This window comes from Scleropages formosus, chromosome 9 (genome assembly GCF_900964775.1).
Source record: "Scleropages formosus chromosome 9, fSclFor1.1, whole genome shotgun sequence".
NCBI lineage: Eukaryota > Metazoa > Chordata > Actinopteri > Osteoglossiformes > Osteoglossidae > Scleropages > Scleropages formosus.
Genome location: NC_041814.1, coordinates 31,893,606 through 31,917,171, shown reverse-complemented (window position 1 = coordinate 31,917,171; position 23,566 = coordinate 31,893,606). Strand labels below are relative to the sequence as shown.

The following is a 23,566-nucleotide window of genomic DNA, read 5'->3' as shown; positions in this document are numbered from 1 at the left end:
AGGACGTCAGAGCGGCCCTCGGACCCCAGAGCCCTTCATTCAGCGTGTCGCGTTTCTCTCGCGGTCCACCGAAGACCAAGAAGATGAAGGGACCCTCAGTACCGTGTTTTACAAGGTACAACAGCAAAGCGGGAGGAGGTGCTGCGCTCCGGTCGATGGCCTTCGATCACACTTCCTATTCGTGTGTTATATTTTAATATCTTGTCTGGCTTTCTGTTTTGCTGACGTAAAGAGAGGTGCAAATGCACGCACACGCACAAAGCAGGCGATTCTGACTCAGCAGTTCACCTGAAACACATGAACCTGGAGTGTGGGAGGAAACCAGAGCACCTGGAGGAAATATTTCACTGCACTTGTGTCCCTTTGTTCACCTCCACACTTCAGCTGTACCAAGAGATCCAGCCGAGACACCAACACTCACTGTATCACTTACGCCACTGCACTGGTGACTGGCACAGCAGGGCACTGAGAAATCAACAGGAGAAGTTGTATCATCTCATTGTTTTACTGTGTCAGTAAAGAGTTTTATTACACCGTTTCACCCCTTTCCTCTGGGTGGTTCGCTTTGCTCCAGGGTTACAACAAGGTGCTCTCTGGGAGCAGACAGGTGTCACTTGGTAACTCACAGCTTTCCATTTGAAACTACCAGGTAAAACGGAAGCGCCACCAAAGGCTTCTGCACGCGGGATGCACGCGGGATGTGCGCACGACGTGCGGCACGTGGCCCGTTTTGTGCGTCTGCTGCTGTTCGCTTTTTCTGTGGAATCATGTGCCTGTTTCCCCCGAACTGGACGAAAAGTGTGAATAAAATACAAATATGCGTCAGTTCCTAAGATACACCCCCCCTTTAGAACTTAAAATGATTTAAAAAAAAAAAAAAAGAAAAAAAAAAAACAGAAATAAGTGCTCTGCGGATGGGGGATGTCCCTACGTCGTGGCAACCCTGATAGAGCCGTGACGTCACGACGCCCTTCGCTTCCGCCCTCGCTTCCGCCCTTCGCTTCGGACTTTGTACGACGAACGAAACGGGTGTAAAACTGATCTCGGAACAGCGGTGGACTCGCTGGACACGAAGCGGGACGAACGAGACCTTCTGTAGTGGAGCTGCGGCGCGAGAGTGAGGGCAAGACACGGGCAACTTCCGGCCACGTGACGACGATGTCCGACGCGAAATTGGTCGTGTTCGATTTGGGTGAGTCGGGTGAGGGAACAGGCTCGTTCCTGTTTCCCTCTCTGTCAGTCCGAGACGAAACAACGGGAAGAACAAATGTGTTTCAAGCAGAAGAGCGTCTAGCCGTCTTAAACATTCGCGTGGTAGTTTGTAAATAAAGGAGCTTCTGTCTCGTGACTTTGCTGTGTGTGTGTCAGTCAGTCAGTGTCACCGAAACGACACGGTCAGTGTCGTGTCCACTCCTTCGGGGGGGTGTCGGACTGACTGACAGGCAAGGGACTCTTTATGAAATTCTCTGTCTACTGTATTTATCATATTTCATATAATGCTGTACTGTCACTTTAAGCGCGCTGTTCGCTCTCGCTTAGTGGGCGGGGCTCTTGTCGGCTCCGTTCTTCACTTTTCATATTCATGTATATAATATAATATAACGAATATATCTCATTATGTTAATGAATTTAATAAAACGTAGGAAACACTTTTCTGTAGCTTATGACTGAGTTAAATTGGACTTTTGTCTGAGTCTAGCAAGGGGCTGAACTACGAAAAAGTGTTTCCACAAATAAGGAGCAAAGCATGTGTGGAACAAAATAGCGTGGACTCTGTGTGTGTGTGTGTGTGTGTGTGTGTGTGTGTTCGTTCACACTGAAGTGTAAGATTACGCTACTGTGAGATTCTCAGCTCGTCCCTCTTTCTGCCCCCACAGACTACACACTCTGGCCCTTCTGGGTGGACACACACGTGGAGCCTCCGTTTCACAAGGACAAACGGTGTGTGTGACTCTGCTGTTCTCCAGCCGTTCCGCTAAAACCTCTTGAGTAGGAGAGGAAATGATTAATGTGTTTCTCTTAGTGATAAGTGCTGCTGTACCTCCATGGCCCTGAATGACAGAGTAGATGTAATAGATGTGGAAGTCAGGTTGAAGTGACAGATAAGGACACACGCGCACACACACACACAGAGCCCTTTAGCTGTTCACCTCACTCACTTTCTGAGTTCTAGGTCATTTCTGGCACAGCTGTGTTGGTTCCTTGGCTGCATGTTCATTCATCAGTGTTAAAATGTTCCTTTCGGTCACACACCGACGTTTCTCCATCGTCACGTGCTGTCATCGGTCGGACGCCCGGTGTGTGAGCCGTTCTCTGCTGGGTTGCCAAGTGTTACATCTGTTCTGTGTGTCTGTCCCTTTCAGGGGTGGAGTGCTGGACGCACGGGGACATCCTGTGTCCCTCTACAGGGAAACGGTGGAAGTGCTGAGCTCCCTGCACGGCCGGGGGATCCCGCTGGGAGTGGCGTCTCGGTCAGGACGCGCCGCACGCACACTCTTCTTTCCCTTCTCTCTCCTCTCCCTCTCTGACAAGCCGATTTTGTCCACCCTCACCATGTGCCCTTTCAAAGCCCTTTCCCTCTTTTTTTCCCCTTTTTGGGGAATTTGGAAATGTTGAACCGGGGCTCTTCAGTTTGGGCGAAACAGGTAAACTCTTGTTCTGGAGATCCAAAGTTCCAGGTGACCCTGAGAACCGAGGCACATCGAACCCTGCGGAGCTTGGTACCTTGTTTCGTGGCGCGGCGATGGGGAACCGAACACGGGAAACAGTGGCTGAGCGATAGAACAATGATTAAAAGTCCAATTCCTGCTCTCGTCCAGCACCAGCGAGGTGATGGGAGCCAATCAGCTGCTGGAGCTCTTCAGTCTCGAACAATACCTGTCCTTCAAGGAGATTTACCCTGGATCCAAGGTCACACACTTTAAGAAGTAAGCTTCCTGGCACCCTTGGTCGGTGTGTGTGTGTGTGTGTGTGTGTGTGTGTGTGTGTATATACACGTTTGTTTCCCTGGTGCTTCCACCATCCTCATGACTCCTTCATCTTCCTCATTTTCCTCGACCTTCTCCTGCAGGCTGCAGAGGGACAGCGGAGTGTCTTTCAAAGAGATGGTATTCTTCGATGATGAGCAGAGGAACATCACCGATGTCAGTAAACTAGGTACTCTGGTTGCGAGCGTACACACACACACACACACACATACACACACCTGAAAGGCAAAGACAAACTGATATCAAAATGAAATGTATATATGTTTTTGTGAAAATGTACAGATGCTGTCATTACATAAACAGTAAAACCGATATTTCTTTAAAGAAAAGTATCAGTTATAGCAAACAGAACAGAATTGCGCCTCCAAGCTGAGTCACTTTGTTCTTTTTTTCTAAATCCCTCCCTGCCATCCCTCCCCAGGTGTCCATTGTGTCCTGGTTCCTGATGGAGTGACCAAGACATTAGTAAATGAGGCTCTTCTCAGGTTCTGCAGCAATCGTCCAGCAGCCTGATGCACTGGAGCCCTGGATGGTGGGGTTGAGGCGTGTGTGTGTGTGTGTGTGTGTGTGTGTGTGTGTGTTTATAATGTGAGCATCTGGAGGTTTGCTCAACGTCTGAACAGCAACTAGGACTTCAAACTGCTTGTCCTCATATGATCGTTGACCTGCTTGTACCGTAGGAGCCTCTTGAGCTGGATTGGGATGGAGAAACTCTGCTCTCGGGGAGAGAAAAGGTAAATAATGGTGCATAATGGTGCGCTGGGGGTGCAGGTTCACTCTCTCATCGTATGAGCACAGCTGTGACTGAAAGTGTTTCCTGCTCCAAAGTCACTTTTACCACTGAGTCACAGTCAGTACAAGGGAGGAAAAAAATCTATTTATTTTATAGGTTACGTTCTGTAAAACTCCTGTACAGCTGTAATAATTAGGAAATATCAGTTTTTAATATGTGTAATTTCAAGCTACTGTGCAGCTGGTCCATCCCACACCGCCATTAGGTTTGCGTGGCCTTTACTGCCATCTGTCAGCTGGGAGGGTAAACGGCTCACTTTTACCTCGCTGTCAGTTCCGTTTAGTTCACTTCTGTGACACTTTTCTCCAGAGTGACTCACAGTGTAGGTGGGACTAGTTAAGATGTGTTCAGAATGTAATATTTTTCTCTGTGCGCTGCTGTACCAGCTGCTCTGTCCCCCCAGGACAGAAATTTATAGAAATATAAAATAAAAACAAAATAAAGTGGGAAACGGTTGAGTCAGGGGCTGCTGCTGTTCCTTACCGTTCCCCCGAGGACACCGAACCAGCAGTGCCGCTGCTCCAGGTTCGCAGCGAGGGAACGTACCGGAAATGTTGTCCTGCGGCGTCCGTCTCCACCCGTCTGTCCACCTCTTGTCCTCTGGTCTCGCTGTCTGAGTAGAAGGTGAGAGCGTTGATTCGCCAGCCGTGCCGTTACACTCTGTGACACTCGTCCCCCAGACGGCCCCGTGTTTCTCGGGCCTCGAGTTATAATTGCACTGTAATTTTAATAACGCATAATTGAGGCGCCGTTGCGTGCGGCGCTCGGTACTGTGAGCGACCGCAGCGGCGAGACGGTAAACACAGGTGCGCTTCCTGCCTGTCAAGACCGCCTGAACTTGAACTGCTCTTTGGAGGAGACAAGTAAAAATGTTTTATAGTCCTGCTGAGTTTAATTTGAGTCCCAGCCTGGAAACAACTGTGTAACCATGGAAACGGAACTCGGATGGACACAATGGATGCGCGGTGCCGGTTCGCTCGCCACCTCAACCCCTGTGCTCTGATATTGTGTTCAAAAATGTATTTTTCAGATAAAATATTTTTAAAAAATGCTTTTAAACTTGACACACTACAGTCCTCCAGTTGTCGTCGAGGCGCTTGTGGAGCACGACCACAGTGCGTCAACCGTGACCGTTGTGTCCAACAGCATCTTGAGTGGAGACCAACCTAAAGTACAGTCTAATAAAGTGAACATTCACAAGAGAGACTAAAGTGCACAACTGAGCTGGCTGTAAACACTTTGGATTGCGGTGCTTTCGTCTCGCTGGAAAACTGGGGAATCGAAACGCAGACCGCAGCTCGCTTTGAGCCTCGGGAGGAGCGGCACAATCTGGCAACCGCGGCTCATAGCGCCCGCCTTCGGAGCCCCGCGTCACGTCTCATTGGTCCGTTGTGTCGTCAGTCTCCCGCAGCTCCGCCTTGGCACCGCTTTCATCTCTCTCCCACCTCCTGTTCTCATCTCCTGCTCCTTGCTCTGCTCCTATCTGTGGTTCCCCAGCCGCCCTCGTCTCCCTCACCTCATTTCTCTCTCCGCCGCACTAAAGATTCGCTGTCAAGTTTCTCGGAGAAAATCGAAGACTAATTAAGATTGTTAATGAAGATTTAATTTCTGACTTCAAACGAAGCAGTGAGCGCAGAGCGGCTTGGGAGCAGAGGGCCCACAGGAGTGACCGTGTGGATGGGGGTCGAGGAGAGGGACCTTCGGCTCATGAACACAGCAGAAACGCAGTCATAAAGAGAGAAATAAAAATGCAGCGAGAATGCACGTTCAATGGTCCAAGAGCAGGAAGGCTGGAGTAATGAATTGCATCTTTCTGCGGGGGGGATTCCACTCACCTCTCCGTGTGAGCTTCAAACATAACTGCTACTGTATGGGTACTTTGTTGGCACACACACACACACACACACACACACACACACACAGCCATCCCCTACTTGAGTATTTTTAATATAATACGTGTCCTGTGCTCCTCCTGCAGCTCCCTGATTGATCTTTCTACAATATTTACACATGTATGGAAATATTATAGCGCCCACCGGTGGAAGGCAGAGAGCGCAGGTCTGCGAGATTGCACTCGACGGGGGGTCTGAGGTGCGTTGGTGAAAAAGAGACCCCCCGCTGAGTAAAAGGCTGCATCTGTAGGTTGTTTTCCATAAAAGGAGCAGCTAAGCACAAGAAAACGAGTGGCTTCGGTTCGTAGCTCCCAAATGGAGCGGAAGGGCCGGAAAGTGCCGGAAGGACGCCGTGCGCACGCTGGCTCAGCTGGACTCCTTGAGCTGCACCGCTCACGCACACACATACTTCTCACACACGGGGCCAGATTCTCTGTGGAGTCGCGCCATTTTACAGCCCTCGCAGCTCGTCCGTCGGTCTTCTCCGCACACGGGCTCCTCATCTACAGACGTCCCCATTATGAGTCTTCGAAGACACAAACATTTTCCACATTATTTCTTATTCCGTTTCCAATTTTTTATGCTCAGAAGTAAAGACCACCTAATGTGTGTTTACACACTGAACTGATGGATGGCAGTAAGAAGCACCCAAGCAGAATTTCAGCGCAGGATTCAACTCGTGTCTGGAGTTCCTGAGTGTCGCAGATCAACGATAAGATGTGGAATGTCAAACGTTTTTATGGATGAATGTGTCCAGTCAGCACTGAATTTCCACAAACTTTTGCACAGTACGTTTATTACAGCTAAATCCAATATTTTTATGCTATCTGAGCTGTAAATCCTGTAAATTGAGGGATGTCTGTATTATTGACCTTTTATTGATTGTCTTTTGGGGTGAAAATCAATTACTTTTGACTGATGAAAACAGTTCATGGATTTCCGGTCCCAGATGTCTTAATACGCTGAGGAAGAGCGTGTGTCGTCACCACGGAGACGTCCTGCCCGCGGCGCGGCTGACAGGACAGGACTGTTGCTCAATAAACACGACATGCTGTGATTCCTCGTCAAAATGTATCCTCTTTATTAAAATTTACAAAAGAAAAATCATCAAAAATGGATCTGTGTCCAGACTGGAAACTGAAATGATTGTGCAGGAGGATCTGTGTGTGTGTGTGTGTGTGTGTGTGTGTGTGTGTGTGTGTGTGTGTGTATTTGGGGACGTCCAGCCACCATTCCAGTTCCATTCTGCGAGTCTCTGACCGCGCGTCCGTCCTTCATGGTGGCCGGCTTTCATCCTCCTTCGAAGAGCACGCGCTCGGCTCTGAAGACGGCCGTGTTCTCAGCGTGCACCGTGATGGGTTCTGTTACCGTGGCAACACACTGACATAGAGGTCCTGGTTCCGCTGGCTTCGGTGCAGTTCGCCGCTGGATCGACCGCAGCCAAAAACTGAGGACCGAGGTGAGAGCTGTACACCGTCCTCAGGTCGAAGCAGAACATCAGGCCAGAGAGACCATAGTCCTCGGTCAGGAGCCAATCAGGAGCCAATATTTCATTTCTTGTGTAATATCAATAATAATTACAGATGCGATGGCGATCAGTGATATGTACACTGGACATGTTGATATGAACACCATTAGCAGTGGTGCTAAACGCTCGTTCTGTACGCAGATTGTATACATCTCTGTGTACCTGTTCTCACCTGGTTCTGCCACACACACTTTGCACAATTCGCACCGAGTCTGTATTGGTGTGTCCACTTTGTGGGTGTGTCTGGGAAGGGGCGTGTCCATCCAGTGGGCGTGTCTGGGAAGGGGCACTGTCCATTCACTTGGTATATCTGGGAAGGGGTGTGTCCATCATGTGGGTGTGTCTGAGAAGGGGCGTGTCCAGCTTGTGGGTGTGTCTGAGAAGGGGCGTGTCCATCCAGTGGGCGTGTCTGGGAAGGGCCATGTTCAGTCAGTTGGTGTGTCTGGGAAGGGATGTATTCATCCAGTGGGCGTGTGCGGGAATGGGCGTGTCCATCTAGTAGGTGTGTCTCGGAAGGGGCGTGTCCATCCAGTGGATGTGTCTGGGAAGGGGCGTGTCGTGTCAGAGCTGTTTTGGTGACATGAAAAGAGGGAGAGTGTGAACCAACGTAGCAGATTTCTTAGTAGAATTTCAGTGTAATAACTGATAATGAACACAGGTGTCCCTGAGGACAGCTCCGCCCACCTTGTCCCACATGAGCACCGCAGAGCCCCCCCCCAGCACCGAATAAGAAGAGCAGGAATTACTCCAGGGGGCAGTGTGCACCCGGTCCACACCGCCCACACTCGTCTCTCTGACTTGCGCGGTATCAATACGTAAGAGCGGTGAGACATCCTGCACGGTTCTGGTTTCGGCCCGATTGGACGCATTGAGTCCGATCTGCAGCCGCAAAAAAACACTATTCCTATTTTAAATCTTTATTAAAGTGCTCGAGTGCGCTCTGATTGGCTGCTGTGCGTTCGCATCTGCTCTTATCGCTGCCTTCGGCCTGCAGCTATTCCACCCAGGGGGCGGGGAGGGGGGTTCGGGCACATTAATATGTCACTAATCGTTTCAATTTTTCATAAATTCTATTTTTCCACATTGCGGCTTTGAGGAAGATGAATCAATTTTTCAGGAATTAAAAGTTTCATCTGCTGCTCGGACTGCAGCGGGGAGATGAATTATTCACTGCTCTGTTATGGAGGGGGAGGGTGGCACGCGACAGGCCCTCCATCGCTCCTTCCCATCATGCACTGGTTGTACCCCCCGCTCGGCCTGACTCTTCTGTGTATCTGTTTACAGGTGTGTCAGGTTATAGGTGTGTGTCGGTGTGTGTCGGTGTGTGTCAGCGTGTGTCAGCGTGTGTCTGTGCACATGTGGCTCCATCAATACCCATGTGACGTGCGGATCTGCCTCCATGCACGAGGACACACGCTCACACAGTACGAAGACAACGTGAGAGTGCGGCGCCCCCTGCTGGGACGTCCAAACTTTGCAGGCCATGCTCACCGTGTCCAATTCTCCGCTCCGGAAGCTCTAAGGAGGCGGCGCAGGAAGTGCACGGCGTCTCTCTGCCCGTCTCCCTCCCCTCTTTGCTCCGCCCCATTTCACAGCCCCTTCGTTTCTCCCAGCTACTCCATCGATGCTCCTTCCTCTCCTTCCCCGTCCCTCCTCGACTCCGCCGGCTTCTCCTTCTCCCCAGGCTCCTCGCCGTTCTCCTCCGTCAGCCCCGGGGGCTCCCTCTCCCCTTCTCTCTCCTCCGGTGGCTCCCGTTCCCTCCCCTGCAGGAGCTCCGCCAGCCTCTGGAACTGGGGCCCCCAGTGGGCGGGGCCACCGCCCCAGTCCCCGCCGGCCTCCTTGTCCCCCTCGCTCCCCAGAGAGCTGAGAGACCCCGCCCGGGAGCCCTCGCCCTCGAAGCCGTAGATCTGCACCGAGTCGTATGGGGGCAGGGAGGGGTCGAAGGTCACCTGGGCCAGCCGCAGCCTCAGGAACTCGCCCACTTTGAGGGCCAGCGAGCTGGCTCCTCCCCCTCCCGCCTCCATGCTCCGGCCCCGCCCCCCAGCGTATCCCAGCTGCCCTGCGAAAGGAAGCAGCTGGGGGATCATCTCCCTCCTCCCAAGGACGTACCCCCCAATCCCCATGCGGTTGCGCCAGTCCGCTATGAACCCCACCCCCTCTTGGTACAGGCTGCAAGTAGTCCCGGTCACCGATATCCCTCCCTCCAGCTCGGGCCGTGGCCCCACAAAAGTGCTGCCGAGCTCCAGGCCCGCGAAGTCCAGGGTTCCCTCTGGTGGGTTGAACGGCTCCCCCTGGTGGCCGTCGCCTGCCGACTCGGTGCCAGTGGCGGCAGAACCTGGGCGTGTGGGTTCGGCGCCAGGCTGCGAAGACGAGAGCCAGCGAGGGCTACGCTCCTCTGCGGCGTGGGGGTCCTCGGAGATGGTGGAGGGCTGGAGAGCAGAGGCAGGAGAGAGGTTAGGGCTGGTCTTCTCCGAGTCCTCGCCGCTTCCCTCACACACACACACACACACACACCTACCCTGTCCTGGTCCAGCTGGCCATCACTGGGATCACTGCAGCTGTGGTTCTCCTTGAACTCGGCGGTCTGCATGGAGCTGCAGTCGGACCCCCCGGTGACACCCTGCCCTTCAGAGCCCTCCTTGCTGGTACCAGGTTTGTCCAGGGCCTGGTTCTGCAGGACCAGCGAGGGGTCCAGCGCACCGGGGAAGCTGAGTCCCGGTTCAAAAGGACCGTGTACGGACCGCAAGACCGGCAGCGTGTGGCTGCTGTAGAAGAGCCGGCCGTACAGCGTGGCTTCTTGGAGCGGGAAGTGTGGATCCAAACCGGGATTCTGGGCCCAAGGGCTCGTCCGACACCGGTCCTGGTTCTGGTGGGTGTAACGTCTGTGGGTTGAGGGAGGAGTAAACGCTACAGAAACATTCACAAATACACTTTGGTGCATTTCCCCACCCTTCCTTCTCCTCTCTTCACACTTCTCACTTCTCCCTTCACACCTCCTGCCGCACCCCCGCTCTGCCTTCCATTTCCCTCCACTTCCTGTCCCTCCGTTCACCGTTGAGCCCTCCTCACATGTTCCTGCTGTCGAGCGTGCGGTATCCCCGGCGCGCGCTGTGGGGGGCGCTCTGCAGGGCGGCGATGTCGAAGGCCGCCGTGTCGGCTTCTCCGCCGCCCTCGTCGTCGTAGGTGATGATGTTCTCCCTCACGTCGTCCTCCTCCAGGGGGGACAGCGAGTCCCGCTTCTGGCGGCGCAGCGACAGCGACAGAGCGCTGACCGCTGGGAGGGGGCAGAGCCTCGCGTTACGCGCACGTACTCACACGCGGGGAGCGAGAGAGTGACAGTGAGTTCGACACACACATCATGTCTATGAACAACAGTGTGACTCAATCGCTGTGGGGAAGAATTTCTAGTGTAAAAGGCAAGGCGTCCCTAATAAAGTGGCCGCCGATTGTTCGCACGTCTTTGTATACATGTGCGTGTGTGTATGTGAACCTACGTGTGTGTGTGTGCACGTGTGTACGTGCGAGTAGCTCCTCACCCAGCAGCGTGGCCACACAGGCCAGGATGGCCAGCAGGGCGGCGGTACTGAGCCCCGGCGACGGCGAGGCGGAGGGCAGAGGCAGGCAGGTGGCCTCCTTTCCCGAACCCGTCACGCAGGGACACACGGACACAGTGAGCGTGCCGGTGCTGCTGAGGTTCGAGTCCCCGTCCCGCAGAACCAGGGGCACCTGCAGGGCGAGGATGGAGGCGGGCGAGCGGGACAGGGGCGGCAGGGGGGACTGGAGTACCAGGCTGGCTGTGGGCCCTGGGGGAGGGAAGGTGTGGGGGGTGTTAAAATACAGCTTCCAAAAACACGCTCGACCTCCCGATTAGTGTGAGGGGGTCATTTATTAATATTAATTTCAGTTCTAAAGGTGAGGAAATACTTTTATTACTGTTTATTACTCGTCAAATCCGTACTGTTTATTGTGGCTGGAAATATTCGGAACGGAATTATTACACTTCCAGTCCATACTGTGTTTGCAGGACAGCTGGTAGCGCAGAGGTCAGAGTTACTGCCTTGGACCCCAGAGGTCGCAGATTCGAGCCTCACCTCCAGCTGTGGTACCCTTGAGTAAGGTACTTTACCCTAAACTGCTCCAGTAAAAAAGTTACCCAGCTCTATAGATGGGTAAATAACTGTAAATACCTTAACAGCGTAAGTCGCCTTGGAGAAAAGCGTCAGGTTAGTGTGATGTGTTTTTTATTATTATTATTATTCAAATCATTACTGTTTGACTCAAGACTGATTATTACTGTTCACACAATGAGTGTTAAATGTACACTGCATTCATTGCTATTAAAAACACTACTTTCTGAATACACACTTCACCGCGGTAAGAACTCGGTCACAGCTCACTGCTCAGCCCATCCGCCGGGTGAGTCCCTGCACCCACGGTGTGTTCAGTTCGGTGTGTGTGCGCAGTGTGGGCCTCCCATCGCCGCCGAGCCCTCGAACCCGGGCCGTCACGTGTCCCAACCCCCCCACGCAGGACCAGCGTAAAGTAAATACTTTAGGAAATTCAAAGAGATTTTAGGAAAATATGTTTTCTGTTGCGTGTTTGATGTCTTAAACAATTTTGGTTGAATTTAGCCAATTAACCAAATGTTATATCAACCTCTTTTTAAATTGTTAAATTTATAACAAGACGTTTTTTAGTGTTTGAGGTTAGAAGATTTATGCAAAAAAAAAAATCACTAAATATTGAAATGAAGTTTTTTAATTCTGGAAAATATTGCATTGTGTGGTCATGATCAGGTGAGCTGCGCGAGTGAAGAGAGGAGTCATGGGGACATGATGACGGAGAATGAGGAGACGGAGAAGGATAGAGACAGGACGGAAAGGGGGTTTGTGGGAAATGACGGTTAAGGAGGGGGGGGGGGAGAAGAGAGAAACACTGCTTTATGGAGGAAGGAGCCAGAAGCAGGGGACACTGGAAGGGGACAGAGGGGCAGGAGCGTGTGGACGGTGCGAGACTGTAAGATGTGCCTGTGAAAGAAGGGAGGGAGGTGTGGGGCGAGCGAGAGAGAGAGAGAGAGAGAGATGGGTAGTGAGTGACGAGGGTACGAGAGGAGGAAACGCAGGCGCCCGCAAAGCCCACCTCCGCTCTCCCTGATGGAGAAGTTGCGCGAGGCCCTGGACTCCGGGGCGATGCTGAAGTGGACCACGGAGTCGTTGCCGTCCCGGTCCTTATCGACCGCCCGCAGCACCTGGACCACCTGCGAAGTGAGCTGAGTGAGAGAGATGCACCGGACCCCTTTGGGATCAACGCAGCTTTGGGTCTAAAGCAGGTGTTAGCGGAGCCTCGGCGCGGTCATCGCTTCTTCACCGATATGTTTTAGGGTTCGAAACCAAAAGCGGGAAGTGCCCAAGGGTCCGCGGCGCTGCCATTCAAACCCAAAACGCTCAGAGCCCGCTGTCCGGTGTCCAGCGAGGAGCCGTCGAGACGCCCCGATGGACTGTCGGGTTTGTGCCACACACTGCGAGAAGGACCGTAACCGAGACCGCGGACAGACACACTGACCTGTCCCACGGCGGCCGAGTCACACAGCACGGCGGAGTACTGTCTGTCCAGCTCAGGGGCGTTGTCATTGACATCAAGCGTCTCTATGGCAACAACAGCCCTGGAAACCTGAGTGGGACTGTCTGAGAGGGAAGAAAACAGCAACAACCACAAAGTGAACAGAGCCCGACCGCAGCGGGACCGCGGCATGACCACAACCTGACCACAGCGCACCGGTCCTGCTGTGATTTTACACTGAACACGGTGTCTCCTTGGCTTCCAGACACAACTGGGTCAGGAAGTTCATTCCTAATGCCATTTGTTGATAAATCCAGTTACATTATTATTTACTTTGCACTGATATTACAGTGAATTAAATACAAACAAAAATACAAATGAGTCATTTCCACAAACTCCTGTTCAGTGTCACTGTGGACTGATTGTGACAGATTGTGACTGTGACTGACTGATCCTGGTACTGATCACTGACGCTGAGGAACTGCACACAGCAGCTGTAAACACTGCGGAAGGGAGTTGGATGAAGATGGCAGCGTGACCCCTGACCTCTCTGCGTGGCGATAACTGTGATGTTGTGCCACCGCTCGTGTTCGCGGTCGAGCTCCGCCGCCGTGGTGATGAGTCCGCTGTCGGGGGCGATACGGAACAGCGTCTCCGGGTCAGACTGCGGGTCGATGGAGAATCTGAGCGAGGGACGAGGGACGAAGAAGGAGGTTCTCTTAGCACGAGGGCGAGGGCTGTGTGTGTTAACACACTAAATACTTGGCATGTTCACACACAGAGCAACTGGCGCCCCGCTCACTCTAGTGCATCGTATCGGTGACCAGCGTAACCACAGTGACCATATTACCGTGTAAATATAATGTTTTATTTGAACAAAACAGAACACAATGTAACAAAGTAAGAGAACAAAGCTGTGCCACACCGCACAGCGGTGCAGCGGTTGCCACCCCTCCGTACCAATGTGCTCTTATGGGAAAATATCGTATTTATGTTGCTTATACATGTTGTGTGCAAGTAAATTGCTGGAAACACTGTTACGTTGCGATGCACCGGACTCTCCGGTCACTGTCCGGTCACTCCCGGTCACTTGAGGTCTGGTCCTGCGCAGTGTCCTGCACTGACCACATACATGATGGATACACACACACACACACACACACACGAACTCCCTTTAGCAGAACCAGTCGTGGGAGTAGAACGGTTTCACCACGAATGTACCACACTCCAAGAGCGGTCAGAGCGCAACGCAACCTCACCGGATGCTGCTGCTGAGGCCCGAGTCGGGGTCCACGGCGTCCACCCGGCCGGCGGGGCAGGGCGGCGGGCAGTTCTCGTACACGTCCAGTAGGTAGCGTGCTCTCGAGAAGCGGGGCGGCTCGTCGGCGTCCAGCACCGTGACCCGCACGGACGCCCGGTCCTTAAAGGGCCCCCGGCGCAGAAACCGCGGGTCGACCGTGGGGTTCAGCACCTCCACCGCAAACGAGTAGGACCTGCGGCTCTCGTAATCCACCGCCTGCGGGGGAGGGGGCGCTGGGGTCAGCGGGCGCTTCTCCTCCTTGCCAGCAGGAGGCAACAATCCAGGAATGATGCTCATGGTGCAGGTACGAATCCCCCCCCAGGAAAGCACATTTGCATGAGAAACACACACCAGGTGAGCAGCAGAATGCTGAACGTTGCGGTGAAGCATGAAAGGAAGCGGATTCTGACGGTCCCTGGTGCTGCCCACCGCTCGGCTCCCTGGGAAGGAGCAATGGGCGGGGGGGGCTGTCACTTCTCCTGCACGCTCTCACTCATCACCCGCGGTCCTCGCCCGGCGCTGCTCTCTCATTTCATACATGATCGCCCTGGCGATCACCGTGTCTGTGATCCACACCCGGCACACATTCATCTGCCTCGCTTTAAATCACGACCCCCATCACCCCCCCACCCCCCTCCTCCAATCGGCGCCTCTCGCACCGCCGACACTCACCGTTCTCTCCCGTGACCCTTATTGGCGTCTCGCGCTGAACCGCACATCTCGTTGATGACCTGTCCGTCTCCGGAGCATCGACAACCATCCGGTCGTGGTCAAAAGGAGCCCCCCACCACCCACTCCTTCCCTCCAGCAGGATTCAAAGAAGCTCAGCCTTGAGAAAGTTGCCGTTTCGAACCCCCGACCAGGCAAACGGGGCCTCGGAAAACTGAGCGGGGGAGTTGGTACTATGGTAAAACGGTGGATGATAGCGACCGCACTGTGTGCGCGCAAGTGTATGTGTGTGTGTTGCTATTGTGACAGCTGGGCACCGCAGCCCAGGGGGGTCGAACACTGACGACTCCCACTGAAAGGAAGACGGTGGGAATAGGAACAGAACCGCACCGGAGTGTTCGGCGGCTGAAATGAGTTTTCTCCGCAGGGTGCTGGGACTCGCTCTCCGTGACGGGGTGAGGAGTTCGGACATCCGGGAGGAGCTCGGAGTAGAGCCGCCGCTCCTCCGCATAGAGAGGAGCCGGTTGAGGTGGTTCGGGCATCTGAAAAGGATACCCCCTGGGCGCCTCCCTTCGGAGGAATTTCAGACACGGTCAACCGGGGCGAGACCCCGAGGTCGGCCCAGGACCCGCTGGAGGGATTATATCTCCCGGTCGGCCTGGGAACGGATGGGGATCCCCGGGCTGGGCTGCACCGCTCACCCTGTTGCCACCGCAACCCTAGAAGGACTAAGCAGCCTAGAAATGGGCGGGTGATTTAATAGCAGGTGGTGCAGTAGTTAGAGCTGCCACTTTACCGTTAAAAGGCCCAGGTTTGAATCCCAGCTCCTGCTGCTGTACCCTTGATCGAAGCACTCTCCCTGAACTGGTACTGTAAAAATTACCCTGCTCCATAAAAGGGTCTCGGACTCCTTTTTCACTAACTTTATGAAACCCGGTTCTTTCAAAGGCACCAGCGCAGCCGACAAACTGAGAGCGACAGAACAGTCAAAGGCTGCAACGGCAGGAACCCAACATATTCGAGCTGCGCTCTCTGCGGGACGTTCCGCACGTCCACCTTGGGCTCGCGTTTTTCTGGAGAGCGAAAGCTGCCATTTCACTTGATTTAGTCCCTCAGCTGCAACCCTGTATTTCATTGTGTGTGTGTGTGTGTGTGTGTGTGTGTGTTCCTGCGTCTCCCCCTACCTTGTTCAGAGTGATGACGGCCTCGTGCTCCAGCCCCGTGATGTTGAACGTGTCGCTGCCCTCGCCGTCCAGGATGCCGAACTCCATCTTGGCGTTATCGCCCAGGTCCGCATCCGTGGCGGAGAGGCGTCCCACCTCGGCCCCCGGCAGAGCCAGTTCGGACACGGAGAACGACCAGGAACCTGAGCGAAACACAGTCCTTGCTGCTCAGACGCACGATGTGTTCATCCACACGCGTCACGTGCGAGTTACACCGTTTCAGTTCTCATCATCAGGGAAATGAGCTCCCTTTGTCCCTCAGAGCTGCTGAGTCCCTCCCACACTGAAGAAGGGTCTCAAACCCATCCCTCTGAGAGCCATTTCTCTCCTGATCTCCTGACCGCTCCATCAATGAGTCCAACACCACCTGTCCTACAGCAGGTGCTCCAGTGCAGGTTGCCTGGCAGTGCAGAGGTTTGAGCTCCTGTCTTTTGATCCAAGGTCACTGGTTTAAATCCCACCTGCTATTGTAGTACCCTGAGTAAGGTACTCACCCCAAGTTGCTCCACTAAAACTGCACACCTGTGTAAATATGTGCATGTTGCTCTGTATAAAAGCGCCTGCTAGCTGAGTCAATGTACTTACTCTGAACTGAGTAAAAATTACCCTGATTTATGCTAATGGGGTATGAGCTAAATAACAATGAGTAAAAAAAATCATGTTTGCACCGTGCAGAAGCAGTCTTCCCGTGATGTAAATGTGTGGTGTTTTGCTTTCCACAGTAACACACCCTCTGTACCGCAACATGCCCCAGACACACACACACACACACACAGAGACAGAGAGGGATTGGTGGAGGTGGGAACCGTGACGAGCAGCTGCCAAAAGAGGCGGAGCTCCAGAGCGAAACGCCGCCGGCCGCTCGGCTCTTCAAGTCTTTATCTCGAGAAAACACAAGAGGAGCTCGCGGTTAAGGAGCCCTCGTGGGAGCGCCGTTGGACCTTAGTGCTCGCGGTGAAGGCGACAAAAGGTTTAAATTGAGGCCCCGAAAAAGCGGCCGGCTTCACAGAAGCAGATAGGATCTGGGCCCGAACGGAGCTCCGTGCAAATGTCAAAAGATGAATGGTATTCATGGTGATGAAAGCGCGGTAATGAAGAACACGGGAGGAGTTACAGCCGGGGGCTCCCGGTAAAGGTGACGCTTCGGGACGACACCTGTTCGTCGGCCACAGAAAGAAAAATAAATCTTTCGAAAGTTTCTCTTGTAATTAAGCAGAAATGCCGTCCGTGTCGTCGCTGCTGTTCGAGTTCGCAGGGGATTTCAGTGCTTTTCGCTGATTGATGTTTCTAAATTGTTCATTGTCCAGGTGATAATAATGACTACAATTATTACTGTATCGCTGCCATAATTAAAAACACAAGTAATGATAATAATATTAATAATGTCCGCTGTTGGAACTCATTCAAAAGTACAGTTATAAATGAAAACTTTACGCTGCTACAACTAATTTCTGCTTTGCTTAAGCACTTAATCTGCACATGAAATAGTTTATTAAGGAATTTATTGATCGACTGTCATCAAGACCCTTCGCAAGATGATCTCTTCCAAGTGTATTTCCTCTGCAAAACACGGTAAAAAAATGTGATTATTAAAAATCCTCTTGTTATTCAGATTTAATAATTTATTGCATTCAGAATCAATCCTGTAACAAACACTTCAAAAGGGCAACGAGTCCTCAGTCTAAAAAATAACCCAAAGCAACAGACCTCAATAATGCATCACTCACTCACACACACACACACACACACACACACACACACACACACACACAGAACCATCTGTAGACATCCTCAGCTGTGTGTGTTTCACTCTCTGTGTGTTTGTGTTCGGTGGCTCAAGGTAAAATATTGACTATTTTGTGTGTGTTTGTGTATGTGGGAGTATAAATGTACTCGCGTCTGTGTGTGTGTGTGTGTGTGTGTGCACAACTTTGCTTTCTCACTGTACGCATGTGTTTATGCAAATTTGTGCAAATTGGGAAGTAGGTGTGTTTCTGCTTTTCTGCTTGTGACTGTGTGTCTCTGGAGTGTATACCAGTTGTGCTTGTGTGTGTGTGTGTGTGTGCGTGCGTGCGTGCGCGCGCCCGCGTTGGGCCGGGCTGCACCGCCACGCTGCGCTCCCACCTTCCTCTCCACCTGTGTGACAGCGCTGGACAAGCGGGGCCCTCGCTGGCGGGGGGACGCCCCCTACTGGCAGGAGCAGGGATCCGTCCCGGAAGACACTCCCCTCGGCGCCTCTCCCAAATTCTCCCGGTTCCCTCTCGCCGCTCAGATAACGGAATCAATTTTACAAATGCAGTCATTTGCGGGCGGCTGATTGGGCCCCTTTTCCCCGGCGGGGGCCGCTGATTGACTCGCTCGTCTGCCGAGTGCAGGATAAGCGGCGCGCGCTTCCCTCCGGGGCCCTTTTCTCTGTGACTTATGAAAAAGTGGACGTGTGCTCGGAATTCTAAAGCAGGACTTAAGTGCGCGCCTTGTCTCCCCCCTCCCCTCAATCGTTCCGCCACTCCGTGCCACACGGCGCTATTTAAATTCCAGAAAGCTAAGGGCCTCCGCCCTCCTCCTCTTCCTCCGTCCTCCTCCGCCTCGTCGCCCCCCGCCGGCTCCCCCGCACCGCGGAATGTCCTTCCGGAACGTCAGCGACGGAGCGCGGCCTTATCGCCACCCCAGGAAGAGCCTCCGGGGTTCGGGGAGCGAGCGGCAAGCGCGCCGAGCGAGGAGAATCGGGCGAGAAAGTGCCGAGGTGGCGAAAGCGAGCGGCGGGATGGAGGCGCGACCCGCATAAAATCTGCATGTGTTTAACGGGGAGCGAAGAGAGACAAGCAGCCATTGTGGAGGGGATTTAGCGCAGGCCCAAAACTGCAAAGAGAGCGAAACAAGAGCAAAGGAAGGCTGAGCGAGCGAGCGAGCGAGGGGGCGGGGGGGCGTCTTCACAGACACGTGGATTGGCAGGTATTACAGCGCATTAAAACTGCATTAACAGCTTTGAAACATCTTAAATACCAAAGAGTCAATTAAAACGCCGTGTTTGAACTGTCATCCTATAAAGACGAGCAGTGTGTGCTTACAGCACACCGGCTTCCTGTTCATCACGCCTCTCAATGACGATTTCCCAAAGACACAACCGTTTCCCGCTTCGTTCCAATTCCTCGTCGTTTCCCAGCGTTCCAGTCTGCGGCACGGTGCGCGGGACCCGTGTTTACCCTCCGAGCCAACGGACGGCACTAGAAAGGCCAAAACGCAGCAGGGCTGCGGACCGCCTTCGTTCAGATCACTTCGGCAGCGTTCGCCGCTCGCGTCCGGTGCCCCTCGGTGTCGGCGATCAATAACCAGGCGAGGAATGTTGCACGGGATTATGGGATGGATCGGCCCGCAGTCAGCGCTCGGTGGTCCCGCGAAAGAAAGGTAAAGCGCGGAGGTTCTCGGTTCAGGCTCCGTTGTGATGGAACGACCTCCCTCTCTCACTCAGAACTGCTGAAACTCTGTCCACATTTAAAAAGGGTCTTAAAACTCGCCTTTTCCAGACTCGCTTCTCTCATCATCTCTCCAGCTCATGTATGGTGTAAAACCACGTTGCTGGTCCATGGACCTCGAGAGCATCATCTTTGCCCCCAGAGAAGTCCTCATGACCTCACTGGCAGCACATGGGATCCACCACTTTCAGTTTAATATGATGATGATGATGATGATGGACTTCTCTCGTCCTGTGATTTTTAGATTATCTTCTGCCTGCTGTTCTGCTCAGGGAAACAGATCTGAGTCCAAAACCGTCTTTAGCTTTAGATGAATGAAACACCAGCAGGTGGTGATCAGAAGAAAAACCAAACGCAATCAGTGAATGAACAGACTAAAAACAGTAATTCTGACAGTCTGACGTACCGAGGATAAAAAGAAATCGCACCTTATTGCGGCATGATGATTTCTGGAGATTCTTTCTCGTTCCGAGTGCATCAACACAGCGCTTGCGCCGCAAACGTGTCCTGAGCCATTGCAGGAGAAAATGTCACAAAACTAATGCATCTTCATTTCTCTGCAATCTTGCTGCGTGTTATGAAATTATTGTGCTTTATGTTAAGTAGTGTAGTAAGCGGAGGGGCACAGGCGAGTGTGTAATGTGCGTATTGCTGCACTAATCCACCGCCTGCGTGGGGAACTCGCACTTGTGTCTTCCGCACGTTTAAAGTGCGACTTGACTTATCTCCGTCAACCAGGTTTGTTCTTCTCCTGTGCTTGTGTGTGTGTGTGTGTGTGTGTGTGTGAGAGAGACAGAGAGAGAGAGAGAGAGAGAGAGAGAGAGAGGCGAGCTGACAAGTTCCTACAGAAACAGGGGGCTGACTCTCCAGCAGCATCAGACCCTGACAAGCTGCCCGTCTGCCTGGGTGACCGTGGACCGTGACCGTGGACCATGTGCAGAAGTTCGTTCTCTGTGCGGCCACATGTCGCAGACTGCGGGGGGATGTTTGGACGAGTCACAGCAGTTTAGCTCTGCTCTGTTCCAATGCGTGTATCTTCTCCCCAGGTGCACGAGCACAACCAGCGACCCCTCTTCGGAGCCCACAACACACACATACTGTAAATAGATCCCTTTTCAGAAACAAGATATTTTCCATGTTACGACTTTATTTTGAGCGGGGGGAGCAGTGGCGTGGCGGGTTTGGCCTGCGCCTGCCCTCCAGTGAGTCTGGGGTTCGAGTCCCGCTGGGGGTTCCTTGTGATGGACTGGCATCCCATCCTGGGTGTGCCCCCCATCCCTGCGCTCTGTGCTGCCGGGTTAGGCTCTGGCTTGGCACGACCCCAGTTGGGTCGTGTGTGTGTGTGTGTGTGTGTGTGTGTGTGTGTGTGTGTGTGTGTGTGTGTATCCATTTTTAGTTCTGTTTCCTTCTGAAATCTACTTTCCGAAACATCGGTTTTCTACTTGTTGCTATTACACTCACAGCCAACAGGTGCTAGTAAAGAGCACCAGACGCAACAGGAATGTGGGACCGACCGCCTTCATTCAACTCATCTCCACAGTGTTCACGGGCCGTGTCTCGTGTTCCTGATGAATAAAAAAGCTGTACGTGGTTATGGGACGATCCAGCTGGGTTGTTCCGTGTATTTTCACACACACACACATTTTCGGAACCGCTCGTCCCATACGGGGTCACGGAGCCTACCCGGTAACACAGGGCGTAAGGCCGGAGGGGGAAGGGGACACACCCAGGACGGGACGCCAGTCCGTCGCAAGGCACCCCAAGCGGGACTTGAACCCCAGACCCACCGGAGAGCAGGACTGTGGCCCAACCCACTGCGCCACTGCACCTCCCACTCGTGTATTTTCAGTCATTTAAAATTACTTTTAATTTTACTGTAGCTCATAGTAAAAATAGTGCCTTTATTTATTATAGCTTTATATGAGGTTTTTACATATCCTAACGTGTAAATAAATCAGGTGACATCGGTATGATCAGTGACTCTTTATGAACAGACTTCCAGTCCCAGTTGTGCTCTGATGTTCTACTGGTCGCTTGTGCAGCGTTTCAGAAGAGGGTCTGATAAAGAAAACAAACAAAATGTAAAATGTGAATCTGATCTGAGACAAATGAAGGCAGACAGAGCGGCCGAGTGAAAGGCACAGTGGCCTCATGCATTATTGGTCACTATTAGATTCAAGTGTTTTCTCATCAAAAATAATGTTTGGCTATAAAAGCAAACGCTGTTCGTGACAATAAAAGACATCTGAGCTGTAGAGCGCGGTCGAGAGAGAGAGAGAGCGCGAGAGAGCTGGATAAAGAGAGAGATGTCGTGTATGTCTTAGAGCAATATTTCCAGCAGTGATTTTACTGTCTATTGAACCAGAAACTGCCCAGCATTTTAGATGAAATATTAACAGAGTGCAGAATGCATCATAAAGACAATGGTGAGGAAACTGCTTACTGTTTTTCATTTTTGACAAAGTGCATCTCATAATTGTCTCGCCGTGTTCATTATCATCATTAACGTTGCTTATTATTGCAGAGCCTTAACTCGTGTGGCCCAAGTGTCCATCGCAGGATGAGCCGCGCAACGTGCTCGCGCTCGGCTAACGCGCGTTCTGTTTCCCATGTTCGGCCGCCTCCCTTACTCAGGGAGGGGTCCAGCGTGATGTTTTTAGCTCGTGTCCCATAATGCTCCCTCAGTCCCTCCCGACACGCAGGGGGCCGGGTTTTCCGCACGAGTCCCTGGGAGAGCACTTTGAGGACGCTCCCTCAGTGTTTACTGGCTCGCGCGGCTCGGCGCACGGCAGACGCTCCCTTGGAGCAAAAGGATGCTCTCCTCTCCTGTCGCGCTAAAATAGGGAGGATGGACACCGGTGTCTCGGCTTCGCTCCTTACCCATCATGCACCAGTTTTTCACACAACTCCACATTCACACCACGCTCGTCCAGCTGGTCTCAAAAAGGTCATATAGCGGAGAGGATGTACACAGGGGTGTCTCTGTATACGAGTAAAGGACTATAAATGAGTCTCTATGTATATGACTAGACGACTCTATAAATGAGTGTCTGTTTATATGACTGAAGGACTACAAATGAGGGTCTGTGTACGCGAGTAAAGTACGCTGTGTATATGAGTGTGTATCTAAATAGAGAATATGCTGTTTATGATCTCTGTGTATACGACTAAAGGACTATAAATGAGCGTCTGTGCATACGACTAAAGGACTATAAATGAGTTTCCGTATACGACTAAAGGACTATAAATGAGCGTGTGTGTATACGAGGATAGGGCTCGGTGTGTATATGAGTGTTTGGAAAAGGACATTCTGCGTATATGAATACCTGAGAAAAGGCTCGGTTCGTGTCTCTCTATCTCAGTGTACCTCATTCAGTAATTCCCGCATATATATGTTTAATTATGCGCATCTACATGTCATATTTGTGCGATGTGCATCTCGCCCGGGCTGCTCCCTCTTTGTGACTCACTGTTTACGCCTGTGTCTACATACAGTAGCAGCGAGCGCATGTCTATTTTCGTGATGCTGCCTTTCCGACAAACATTGCGAGAGGCGGTTCTCACTTCCTAAGATGTGTTTTTGTATAAAAATGAGAGAAAGGAAGGGGAAGAAGAGTTCCTCCTGTGGGTGACGTCGCGATGCTCACAGGAGCACTGACTCAAAGAGATGAGCACCAGGCCTTCATCTCCAGCCCCGCTCCGATGGGAGCGCCACGTCATCGCTGCTCCGAGGCTGAGTCAGGAGCGAGAGGGAACGGTCGCGGTCCCAAGGCAGAGCCCACGCCTTTCAGCGCTCATCTTCAGCATCGCAGACCATCTGGCATCTGGGAACTGGTCTCCCTTTCTTCCTCTCCTGCGTATCTGTGCCCCGGCGGTAAAACGGCGCCCTTTCCCACTTTTCCTTCGCCATCTACTGTGGCAAATCAGCGCCAGAGCAAACGTCACCCGTTTGCCTGCTGTGCCGACAGAGGGCGGTAGAGAGCACCCCGCTTTCATTCAACTCACGTCCACGGTGTTTATACCTTGTGCCTCGTCTCTGGATTTTAATTTTCAGAAATGTCACATTTTAATTCTTATGCGGGAATTTAATAACAATATTGAAAGTCTTTCAGAGGGGGTGCGGTGGCGCAGTGGGTTGGACC

At 52.5% G+C, this 23,566-nt stretch overlaps 2 protein-coding genes across 6 annotated transcripts in view; one reads left to right on the top strand and one right to left on the bottom strand.

Moving 5' to 3' along the window:
- Positions 1 to 997: 997 nt before the first annotated feature.
- Positions 998 to 6,614, top strand: mdp1 (magnesium dependent phosphatase 1). Of its 3 annotated transcripts, none has more exons than XR_001965156.2 (7): positions 998 to 1,192; positions 1,878 to 1,941; positions 2,364 to 2,471; positions 2,820 to 2,927; positions 3,071 to 3,156; positions 3,409 to 4,404; positions 6,261 to 6,614. XR_001965156.2 is itself a non-coding variant. In XM_018733058.2 (7 exons), exons 1-6 carry the CDS (start codon positions 1,159 to 1,161, stop codon positions 3,498 to 3,500), a joined length of 492 nt encoding a protein of 163 aa, XP_018588574.1. In that variant the 5' UTR covers positions 998 to 1,158; the 3' UTR covers positions 3,501 to 3,519; positions 3,668 to 6,614. The 3 variants fall into 3 exon arrangements, 2 of the variants coding, with proteins under 2 accessions (XP_018588574.1, XP_018588572.1); XM_018733058.2 differs by having other exon boundaries at positions 3,409 to 3,519; positions 3,668 to 6,614; XM_018733056.2 differs by having other exon boundaries at positions 3,409 to 6,614.
- A 212-nt stretch (positions 6,615 to 6,826) lies between these two features.
- LOC108922754 (cadherin-24-like) overlaps positions 6,827 to 23,566 on the bottom strand; it is a 62,420-nt gene continuing 45,680 nt past the window's right edge. For all 3 annotated transcript variants that reach the window (XM_029255059.1, XM_029255060.1, XM_029255061.1), the window contains 9 exons: positions 15,913 to 16,094; positions 14,019 to 14,275; positions 13,306 to 13,442; positions 12,763 to 12,884; positions 12,340 to 12,457; positions 10,737 to 11,003; positions 10,270 to 10,474; positions 9,719 to 10,082; positions 6,827 to 9,629 (listed from right to left, as the gene is read on the bottom strand). In XM_029255059.1, the coding sequence (XP_029110892.1) occupies positions 8,814 to 9,629; positions 9,719 to 10,082; positions 10,270 to 10,474; positions 10,737 to 11,003; positions 12,340 to 12,457; positions 12,763 to 12,884; positions 13,306 to 13,442; positions 14,019 to 14,275; positions 15,913 to 16,094 (2,468 nt within the window). In that variant the 3' untranslated portion in view covers positions 6,827 to 8,813. The remainder of the gene's footprint in view (positions 9,630 to 9,718; positions 10,083 to 10,269; positions 10,475 to 10,736; positions 11,004 to 12,339; positions 12,458 to 12,762; positions 12,885 to 13,305; positions 13,443 to 14,018; positions 14,276 to 15,912; positions 16,095 to 23,566) is intronic.